We start from the raw sequence: 11,858 nt of genomic DNA on the forward strand, positions 1-11,858 counted from the left end.
GTGCAGGTGAACATCTGCTTGATGTGGAAAGTCTTCTTGGGGCCTGGGATGGGGGTGAGGGAGGAGGTATGGGGGCAGGTGTAGCACTTCCTGTGGTTGCAGGGAAAAGTGCCGGGTGTGGTGGAGCTGGAGGGGAGTGTGGAGCAGACAAGGTACTGAACTATGATTGAGGCCCATGGCCGCACAAGGACTAGCTGCCAAGACCTGTAGGACAATCAGATACCAGCAGCTCCTCTTTTCTGGCATCACCAATAGGATCAATGGCCACTGGTAAAATTACACCCACCATAAGACCATAAGAAATCAGAGCAGGAGGAGGCTGTTCAATCTCTTGAGCCTGCTCTGCCATTCAATGGGATCATGGCTGATCTGATGTTCCTCAAGCCTTTCCACCTTAATGCTTCATTCTCCTGCTAATCAAGAATCTATCTATCTCAGCTTTAAATATGCACAAGAGTTCAAGCCCCATATTTCTCTGTGGCAAGGAGTTCCAGACACTGACAACTCTATGAGAGAAGAAACTCCTCCTCATCTTAGTCTCAAATTGGCACCCTTTGCTCTGAGACTATGCCCTCTGCTTTGAGACTCTCCTTTGAGGGGAAACATCCGCTCAGCATTTACCCTGTCAAGCCCCTTAAGGATCCTATATGTTTCAACAAGATGATCTCTCATTCTTCTAAATTCCAGTAGGTAGAGTCTCAACATGTTTCACCTTTGCTCATAAGAAAATTCCTCCATAACAGTGATCATTTTCAGTGAACCTTCTCTAAACTGCTCGAGACCAAGGATCATAGAGGGTTAACAGACCAGAGCATGTGAAGGTAGGTTACAGGTTGCGGGAGAGGGAGGCTGGAGACAAAGGTAAGTATTTGAGGTTTTAGCAAGATTTGTAGCTTGGGTTGTGGGTGAGGTTGTTGACTTGCTCGGGGAGCTGGCTTGTTTTTGTTCAGATGTTTCGTCACCATGCTAGTTAACATCATCAGTTCAGAAACATCTGAACGAAAACAAGTCAGCTCGGCGAGCAAGTCAACAACCTCACAAAGGTAAGTAAGTGGGTTCTTCAGCATCCAACCTCTTCCTGATGCTGCATCACTTGATCAGGGAGAGTGCCTGATAGTGAGAGATCAATTCATCTCCATTAAACTAGCCCCACCCCATGAAGCATTTGACAAATCCAACAAGTTTTGTTGCGTGGCTTTTTGAGGAGCTAGAAGATCCATATGACCTTCACTTAATTCTTGAGCCTCCACCAAATTATGGTACGATTATGAGCATTACAGTGCAATACTAGAGTACATATATTACTGTCGGTGAGAGTTAATTGTTAAACCAAATTCTGTGTAATCATGCAATGACAGATCACATGAAAAATTATCGACCATCAAGATTCATTGGTGGGAACTTTATTGGAGAAAATTATTTCATTAAAAACTAAAATTATCACACCTATAATACATTTAATTCTGCTTCTGCAAACATATTTATTTATTTTTAGATAGTAGTGGTTTAGTAGCTTACCTGGAATGTGTGTTTATCAATAAAAGTCAGGATGAAATCACATAGTCCTAACATATTCCAGCTGTTAAGATGTTTACCACATGTTTAGGGCATACTCAATGTAAACTTCATTATCTGTAAAATTATAGTTAATTTTTAATGGTTCTTGGCTATTTGCATCCAGATCACCTGTATAAAAGCAAACAGTGAACCCTATAATTTATTTCCTGTCTAACCGTCTCCCAGCAAAGGTCTCAGTAAGTGTAAAGAAATTTGTTGCAAATTTAGAAGTTAAACTCATAAGATTAACTCATGTGGTTCATCCTCTTGCAGGTTTTCCATCATGAAGTTCAACACCCAGTTCATAACGTTTACAGTTATTCTGCTGTCTATTCAAAGTTTTACTTTGGATGCTGCGGACTTACTGCTCTACGAAAACATCCAACTTAAAGTAGCTAATGCTGAAATGGTACATCAAAACCAAGTGAGCAACATCATAAATTTGAGAGATCTGCTTCTGAAAAAAGGTAAGCTGTTTGAATAATATTTCTTCTGAAAACTTTGGTGTGAATATAATAGGTTTCCCTCAATTGTATACACTTCGATTTTAAAAGATGTACTCAGTATGGGGCAATCTTACACTTGCGTCCTAGACATTACCTTCAAGCATTCCTCTGTCTTGTATGGGGCAGCTAAGTGAATATTTCTATGTTCTGCCTTAATCAGATCAGGAAGGAACTGATTAATGTTCACCATGCATTTATCAGAATACATTTTCCACCTTGTAAACTCTTTACAGGCTTTGTGGTATAAATGTTAAGATAGAGCAATTGTGTTAACTATCATATAACTATATTGGCTTTCAAGGAGATATCACAATTGAGAGCAAACGGTATTTTTATTTTAATTTTTATTTTAAAGCATTTCATTATATGATTTGAATAACACAAATTAGAATTTGGACAACTACCTGGTGAGCGATTTCAAATCAAATCATCAGGAAGTATGCCAACTAGGATTTCAGTTTGCCCTGTCCACAGAATCATGTTTGAAATGGTTTTTCCTTACCAAATCTAAATATTAAACAAAAAAGCTCTGTATACTGCCCCTGGAAGCATACAGATTTTGAGATTACTAAATAGAGCAATTGAGAGAGTGAGACTGGATAGACAAGGTAGGGAGTCCCCTTGTCAACTTTTGTGTAAAGTTGTCACACTTAATTGCATAACAACACAGTATTTTGGCTGCAATCCTGTTGACAAAGGTACAAAAGTTTAAAATAAACAAGGTAAATCAAGGCAAGATGAATCATACCTTAGTATGCTGATTCAGCATATGACTAGGAGGACAAACGGAGTGTCGGTATTTACTGTAACAGAAACCAAGAATATAAGTTAGGAACTGCTGCAATAGCTACCCAGTGCCTATGTTAGACTATATCTGGAACAGTGTGTACAGTTAAGAAAGGATTTAAAAACATTTGAAACTGTTCAGAAAAATGTCACTTGCCTTACTGTTGGGATTGATAGGGTAGAGGCAGGTACAATTACAACATTTAAAAAACATTTGGACAGGTATAGGGATAGGAAAGTTTAGAGGGATATGGGCCAAATGCGCGAAAATGGGACTGATTCAGTTTAGGAAACCTGGTCCATAGACAAGTTGGGCCAAAGGGCCTTGTCCATGCTGTATGACTCTATAAAATTTGAGCAAATTGAGCCTACACACTAGAGGTTAGAAGAATGAGAAGTGATCTTATTGAAACATATAGAATCATTAGGGGACTTGAAAGGGTGAATATCGACAGGATGTTTTCCTTGGTGGGATAGTCTAGGACTAGGGGAGACAGTTTGAAAAATAGGAGTCTCCTATTTAAGTCAGAGATCTGGAGAATATTTTTCTCTCAGAATTAGTCTGTGGAATTATTTTCCCCAGAGAACAGTGAAGACTGGCTATTGAATAGATTCAAGGCTGATTTAGATAGATTTTTGATTGATCGTGGAGTTAAGGGTTTTCTTTTTGGGAGAGAGTCATCCAGGAAATTGGAGTTTTGTCCACAATCAGATTAGTCAAGGTTTGTCTAATGGCAGAGCAGAGCAGGCCCAAGGTGCTGAATGGCTTACTGCTTCTAATTCTTGTGATCTTGTGAAATTTCTTCTAGTCCTCAGCAATTGCGAATGTAAGAAATTAAGGGCATAGTGCGCACAATTTTCACCTTATTTTTGTCATTCTTTTTCATGGGATGTGGGCAAGACCAGCAATGGTTGACCATCCCTTTTTGTCCTTGAATTGAATAGCTTAATAGACCACTTCAGAGGACAGTTAAGGATCAACCACTTCGTGCGGATTTGGAGTCACATATAAGCTAGACCAGGTAATGATGCCAGACTTCCCTCGCTAAAGGACTTTAGTGAAGCAAAGAGTTTTTACACGAGAATTAATTATAGGTTCATAGTTATCATTAGAACATAGCACATAGAACTGTACAGCACAGGAATGGGCCCTTTGGCTCACGATGTTGTACCGAACGTGGTGCCAAATTAAACTAATCCCTTCTGCCTGCCCTTGGTCCATATCCCTCCATTCCTTGCACATTCATGTGCTTATCTAAAAGTCCCTTAAATGCCCCTATCGTATCTGCCTCCACCATCACCCCTGGCAGTGCGTTCCACACTCCTACCACTCTCTGTGTAAAAACATGACCCTCACATCTCCTTTGAACTTTCCCCCTCTCACCTTAAATGCTTGAACCCAGGTTTAGATTTTTCAACTCTGGGAAAAAGATTCTGACCGTCAACCCCATCTACGTATCTCATAATTTTATAGACTTCTATAAAGTCTTTCCTCACCCTCTGCCGCTCCAGAGAAAATAACCCAAGTTTTTCTAGCCTCTCCTTATAGCTCATACCCTCTAATCCAGGCAGCATTCTGGTAAACCTCTTCTGCACCCTCTCCTAAGCCTTCACATCCTTCTTGTAATATGGCGACCAGAATTGAATGCAATACTAAGTGTGGCCTAACCAAAGCCTTATAAAGCTGTAACATGACATCCTGATTCTAGTATTCAGTTCCCCTACCAATAAAGGCAAGGATGCCATACACCTTCTTTACCACGCTATCTACTTGCGTGGCCACTTTCAGGGAGCTATTGACTTGAACCCCCAGATCCCTCTGCACATCAATGCTGTTCAGGGTCCTGCCACTAACTGTATACTTTTCCTTAACATCTGATCTCCCAAAATGCAGAACCTCACCTGGATTAAACTCTATCTACCATTTCTCTGCCCATATCTGCAACTGATCTATGTCCCGCTGTATCCTTTGACAACCTTCTACACTACCCACAACTCCACCGATCGTTGTGTCATCTGCAATTTACTAACCTATCCATCTACATTTTCATCCAAGTCATTTATATATATCACAAACAGCAGAGGTCCCAGGATGTATCCCTAAGGAACACCACTAGCCACGGACCTCCAGCCAGAAAAAAGCCCTTCCACCACTATACTCTCCCTTCCATGGGCAAGCCAATTATGAATCCATGCGGCAAAATCAACTTGGATCCCATGCATCTTAATCTACTGTATGAGCCTGCCATTAGAGAACTTGTCGAAAGCCTTACTAAAATCCATGTAAACAACATCCACTGCTCGATCCTAATCGATCACCTTCGTCATTTTCCCAAGAACTTGAATCCAGTTAGTAAGATATGACCTGCCCTGTACAAAGCCATGCTGGCTGTCCCTAATTAGGCCATGAACAAGAACAAAGAACAAAGAAAATTACAGCACAGGAACAGGCCCTACAGCCCTACAAGCCAGTGCCAATCCATATCCTCTATCTAAACCTGTCGCCTATTTTCCAAGGATCTGTATCCCTCTGCTCCCTGCCCATTCATGTATCTGTCTAGATATATCTTAAATGACGCTATCGTGCCTGCCTCTACCACATCCGCTGGGAACGCGTTCCAGGCACCCATGACACTCTGTGTAAAGAACTTTCCACGCATATCTCCCTTAAACTTTTCCCCTCTCACCTTGAAATCATGACCCCTAGTAATTGAGTCCCCCACTCTGGGAAAAAGCTTCTTGCTATCCACCCTGTCTATACCTCTCATGATTTTGTAGACCTCAATCGGGTCCCCCCTCAACCTTCGTCTTTCTAATGTAAATAATCCCAATCTACTCAACCTCTCTTCATAGCTAGCACCCTCCATACCAGGCAACATCCTGGTGAACCTCCTCTGCACCCTCTCCAAAGCATCCACATCCTTTTGGTAACGTGCCGAACAGAACTGTACGCAGTATTCCAAATGTGGTTGAACCAAACTCCTATACAACTGTAACATGACCTGCCAACTCTTGTCCTCAATACCCCGTCCGATGAATGAAAGCATGCCGTATGCCTTCTTGACCACTCTATCGACCTGCGTTGCCACCTTCAGGGTACAATAGACCTGAACACCCAAATCTCTCTGTGCATCAATTTTCCCCAGGGCTTTTCCATTTACCGTATTGTTCGCTCTTGAATTGGATCTTCCAAAATGCATCACCTCGCATTTGCCTGGATTGAACTCCATCTGCCATTTCTCCGCCCAACTCTCCAATCTATCTGTATTCTGCTGCATTCTCCGACAGTCTCTTTCACTATCTGCTACTCCACCAATCTTAGCGTCATCTGCAAACTTGCTAATCAGACCATCTATACCTTCCTCCAGATCATTTATACATATCACAAACAACAGTGGTCCCAAGACGGATCCCTGTGAAACACCACTGGTCACAGTTCTCCATTTTGAGAAACTCCATTCCACTACAACTTTCTGTCTCCTGTTGCCCAGCCAGTTCTCTATCATTCTAGCTAGTACACCCTGGACCCCATGCGACTTCACTTTCTCCATCAGCCTACCATGGGAACCTTATCAAATGCCTACTGAAGTCCATGTATATGACATCCACAGCCCTTCCCTCATCTATCAACTTTGTCACTTTCTCAAAGAATTCTATCAAGTTGGTAAGACATGACCTTCCCTGCACAAAACCATGCTGCCTATCACTAATAAGCCCATTTTCTTTCAAATGTAAATAGATCCTATCCCTCAGCATCTTCTCCAGCAGCTTCCCAACCACTGACGTCAGGCTCACCGGTTTATAATTACCTAGATTATCCTTGCTACCCTTCTTAAACAAGGGGACAACATTAGCAATTCTCCAGTCCTCCGGGACCTCACCTGTGCTCAAGAATGCTGCAAAGATATCTGTTAAGGCCCCAGTTATTTCCTCTCTCGCTTCCCTCAGGAACCTGCGATAGATCCCAGCCGGACCTGGGGACTTGTCCACCCTAATGCCTTTTAGAATACCCAAAACTTCCCCCTCCTTATGCTGACTTGACCTTGAGTAATCAAACATCTATCCCTAACCTTAACATCCGTCATGTCCCTCTCCTCGGTGAATACCGATGCAAAGTACTCATTAAGAATTTCACTCATTTTCTCTGACTCCTCCCATAACTTCTCTCCTTTGTCCTTGAGTGGGCCAACCCTTTCCCTAGTTACCCTCTTGCTCCTTATGTACGAATAAAAGGCTTTGGGATTTTCCTTAACCCTGTTTGCCAAAGATATTTCATGACCCCTTTTAGCCCTCTTAATTCCTTGTTTCAGATTAGTCCTACTTTCCCGATATTCTTCCAAAGCTTCGTCTGTTTTCAGTCGCCTAGACCTTATGTATGCTTCGTTTTTCCTCTTTGCTAGTCTCACAATTTCACCTGTCATCCATGGTTCCCTAATCTTGCCCTTTTTATCCCTCATTTTCACAGGGACATGTCTGTCCTGCACTCTAATCAACCTCTCTTTAAAAGCCTCCCAAATATCAAATGTGGATTTACCCTCAAACGGCTGCTCCCAATCCACATTCCCCAGCTCCTGCTGAATTTTGCTATAGTTGGCCTTCCCCCAATTCAGCACACTTCCTTTAGGACCACTCTCGTCTTTGTCCATCAGTATTCTAAAACTTACGGAATTGTGATCACTATTCACAAAGTAATCCCCTACTGAAACTTCACCCACCTGGCCGGGCTCATTCCCCAAAACCAGGTCCAGTATGGCCCCTTCCCGAGTTGGACTATTTACATACTGCTCTAGAAAACCCTCCTGGATGGTCCTTACAAATTCTGCTCCATCTAAACCCCTAACACTAAGTGAATCCCAGTCAATGTTGGGAAAATTAAAATCTCCCATCACCACCACACTGTTGCTCCTACATCTTTCCATAATCTGTCTACATATTTGTACCTCTATCTCACGCTCGCTGTTGGGAGGCCTGTAGTACAGCCTCAACATTGTTACTGCACCCTTCCTATTTCTGAGCTCTGCCCATATTGCCTCACTGCTCGAGTCCTCCATAGTGCCCTCCTTCAGCACAGCTGTGATATCCTTTTTGACCAGTAATGCAACTCCCTTTTACCTCCCTCTCTATCCCGCCTGAAGCATCTATATCCTGGGATATTTAGTTGCCAATCTTGCCCTTCCCTCAACCAAGTCTCAGTAATAGCAATAACATCATACTCCCAGGTACTAATTCAAGCCCTAAGTTCATCTGCCTTACCTACTACACTTCTCACATTAACACAAATGCACCTCAGACCACCTGTCCCTTTGCGTTCATCATCTGCTCTCTGCCTACTCTTTCCCTTAGTCACACTGACTTCATTATCTAGTTCCTTACAGGCTTTAGTTACTACCTCCTTACTGTCCACTAACCTCCTCATTTGGTTCCCATCCCCCTACCACATTAGATTAAACCCTCCCCGACAGCGTTAGCAAAAGCAGCCCCTAGGACATTGGTTCCAGTCCTGCCCAGGTGTAGACCGTCCAATTTGTAATAGTCCCACCTCCCCCAGAACTGTTCCCAATGTCCCAAAAATCTGAACCCCTCCCTCCTGCACCATCTCTCACCCACTCATTTATCCTGCCTATTCTTTCATTTCTACTCTGACTAGCACGTGGCACTGGTAGCAATCCTGAGATTACTACCTCTGAGGTCCTACTTTTTAACTTGGCTCCTAACTGCCTAAATTCTGCTTGATGGACCTCATCCTGTTTTTTACCTATGTAATTGGTGCCTTTATGCACCATGACTGCTTTTCCAAATGTGCATAAATTCTATCCCTAAGAATTCTTTCCATTAGCTTCCCAACCACCAATGTGAGACTCACCAGTCTGTCGTTTCCTGGATTGTCCCTATTTCCCTTTTTGAACAGAGAATAAAATTAGTTACTTGCCAGTCCTCCAGGACCTCTCCAGTGGCTAGTGAGGATGAGCGTTCAATTCCAGATTTATTAATTGAAGTTAAATTCCACCAACTACTGTGGTATTTACCTGCACCTCTGATTACTAAGTCATTGTCCCCCCAATAAATGGTGGGCATAGTATTATACTAGGGTTAGACATGAAAAATGTTTCTAGATATGTAGTGACATTTTATATGTTACATATTTCAGTCTGATCGTGAAAAGTATGTCAAGAAGAACAGAAAAACAAGATCACTTTGTGTAGTAGCTAAGGTATTACCAGCAACAGGAAGTCTACAAACAAATCATCCCCAGTAGTTCGTGACTAATTGAACTAATCGAATGTGCCTTGGACTCTAATTATTTCCGTATCCTACATTACCCAATGTGATTCACATTTAATATGTTATAGTTGAGGTGTAGTCTCCTGGTTTGTAGGTAAATTGTAATAGTTTATTGGTGCACAACGAGGCCCCACAATTAACAAAATAAGATAAATTACTCAAAAGCAAAGTTCTGAAGAAGGGTTACTGGACCCAAAACATTAACTCTACTTTCCCTTCACAAATGCTGTCAGATCTGCTGAGTTTCTCTAGCAACTTCTGTTTCTGTTTCAGATAAATTACCAGTTTCGTTGATTGAGGGATTACAGTGGGAATAGTACAAATGGACTATTAAGTGCATTCTTCGTTGAAATTCAACTTTTGATTCAAGCTGCATCAAAAAAGAACAGTACTCCAAACAATATTAATCAATCAGCCTAGCTAATGGTTTGGAGCTTGGACCCATATCTTAGAAAGGGGGCATAATTTCAAACGAGCCAAGTTGATTGAATCTTGCTGGGCCCAACTGATGTCTATGTCTTGTGATAAGATCTAGAAGCCTTAACAAGATTGGTCAATTTATACTGTACAAAGTTCTATCTTGATTGAAAAATAATCATTGTATCTTATTAACGGTATAATGCTTCTGTCCTTATGAAAGAAATCAAATCAAATTTATCCTGAACAAATCTGAGAGTAATTACTGAATGAAATGAAATGCAATTAATTCTTCCAAATTAAAACACAGTATAATAGATAACATATTAGTTCTATAAATAGCATGCTTGATAGAAATAGTCATTCAGAAATTATATTTCTTACATTGGAGCATCTTTATTCGTAATGTAGTGCGATCTTCTTACATAGCTATCAAATAACTTTAAGACACAAGGTAAACTGTTGTATGAATATTCATGCAAAGATGTACATGAAAATATGCAGCAAACTAAATTAAATACTTATCATTGTAGCAACTTACTCAAGGGATTGCAATGAACTTCTTCAACGAGGATTCACTGATGACGGCCTCTACGTGATCCAACCAGATCCACTAAAGTTAACACCACCCCTTGTGGTGAACTGTAACATGAGTTATGACTGTAGCGGTGGGTGGACGGTGCTGCATCGAAACACCAGGCAGAGTGAGATGACATGGAATGAAACATGGACTGCATACAAGTATGGGTTCGGCAACATTCAGGGTGACCACTACATTGGCAATCAATATATGTACTACATAACCAGCCAGAAGTGGTATAAAGCAAGAGTAGTTATTGATGAGGAGAAAGATGGTTGGACTCAACAGAACTATGCTGAGTATGATATTTTCCGGTTGGGTAATGAGACCACAGGCTACAGGCTAGAACTTGGGGCATACAGGGGTGGTGCTGGAGATGCTTTGGCAGGTTATGAAAATATGGTTGATAATTTGCCATTTAGTTCGAGGGATAGTGACACAGATGGTGATGCAGCTAACTGTGCTTCCAAGTATGGTGGTGGGTGGTGGTTTGATACTTGCTCTACCAGAAGCCCCTTTGCCATGTTGACCCAGAAAGAGAAAATTCACTGGGAACCTTTCTGCAAAAACTGCAGGCATGCCGTTCTCATGGTCAAACCTGTCAATATGTACTGCCGCTCTGAAGAAATGACACGGCAGATTAGATACTAATTTTATTTCAAAATGAGAATGGTTCTTTGTGAAATCAGTTGCTGGAACAATATAGTTTAAATTGTGGATGTAGGAACTTTTGGTGTAGTTGAAAAATAAAATTCATTAAAGCACCCACATATTTTTTGGTTCCTGGAGATTATTTTAGCGAGCAATGCAAAAAATGGTGTATTGGTATCCTACTCTTATATGGACTCAGGCTAATAGGGCCACTTAATTTTCTTCATTGGTGGAAAACAGATAGCAAAGCTTGTCTGCCTGTTCTGCACTATGGAAAAGAATAAAATTACACAATGGCAATCTTATCCTAAGCAACATCACAGCAAATCTGCTGGCAATTGTCAAATAAAATGAAAGAAATCTGATTTTCCAATTTAACCCACAAAATAATGGAAAATATAAAAGTTCTATAGATAGCACCAACTAATGAATCATGTATCAATGCTGTGCATACTTGTTCAAATTACCTCAACATGCTGCTGGAAGTGCTAGCTGAGACCATGAATACAAATGTAAGTTCACTTTTTAAAACACTGTGCAGAGTTAGGAACAGCAAGAATGCTCCCTCTGAATCCCCAGGATTCCTCTCACCCTACCAGGATGTGCGGATGCCTCAATTGGCATTACAGCCACTCCAGGTCAGTGTAGGAGACACTGGGGAGCTTTCTTAGCACCAATACAATCCTCACTTAAAGTTGTGGTTGTGTCCTTGACAATCACAACTTTAAGTGAAATACTAAAACTGTAGATAGGGGTGGTTATCTCAATCGACTGGACAGATGATATGTGATGCACAGTATTGCCAACAACACAGGTTCAAGTCTTGGAATGGTGAAGTTCTTGCCTTCTCAACCTCATGCCCCACCTCCACTACCTGAGGTATGGTGACTCTGAGGTTAAACTCACCACCATCTTTCTCTTGAATGCGAGAGCAGCCTCTGGGACTATGGCAACTTTAGTTCTGTAGGTTATTCCTCATCAAAAATGAAACAGTATGCACTCCAAATTGAAGCTTTTTACTTTATCAAATGAAATATGTTTTGAAATGTTTTAAAATATTAAAGAAAAATGTAACTTGC

General features: G+C 41.3%; 1 protein-coding gene across 3 annotated transcripts in view; it reads left to right on the forward strand.

The window, feature by feature from the left end:
- LOC109932086 (fibrinogen-like protein 1-like protein) overlaps positions 1 to 11,858 on the forward strand; it is a 134,737-nt gene extending 122,879 nt beyond the window's left edge. The window contains exons 1-3 of one of the 3 annotated variants that reach the window (XM_048599418.1): positions 1,723 to 1,748; positions 1,831 to 2,024; positions 10,082 to 11,858. In XM_048599418.1, coding sequence (XP_048455375.1) covers positions 1,841 to 2,024; positions 10,082 to 10,779 — 882 coding nt within the window. In that variant the 5' untranslated portion in view covers positions 1,723 to 1,748; positions 1,831 to 1,840 and the 3' untranslated portion in view covers positions 10,780 to 11,858. Of the gene's footprint in view, positions 1 to 1,722; positions 1,755 to 1,830; positions 2,025 to 10,081 lie in introns of those variants that run through there. The other 2 variants (XM_048599417.1, XM_048599419.1) reach the window with 2 other exon arrangements.

Source organism: Rhincodon typus, chromosome 7, assembly GCF_021869965.1.
Source record: "Rhincodon typus isolate 14 chromosome 7, sRhiTyp1.1, whole genome shotgun sequence".
Taxonomy (NCBI): domain Eukaryota; kingdom Metazoa; phylum Chordata; class Chondrichthyes; order Orectolobiformes; family Rhincodontidae; genus Rhincodon; species Rhincodon typus.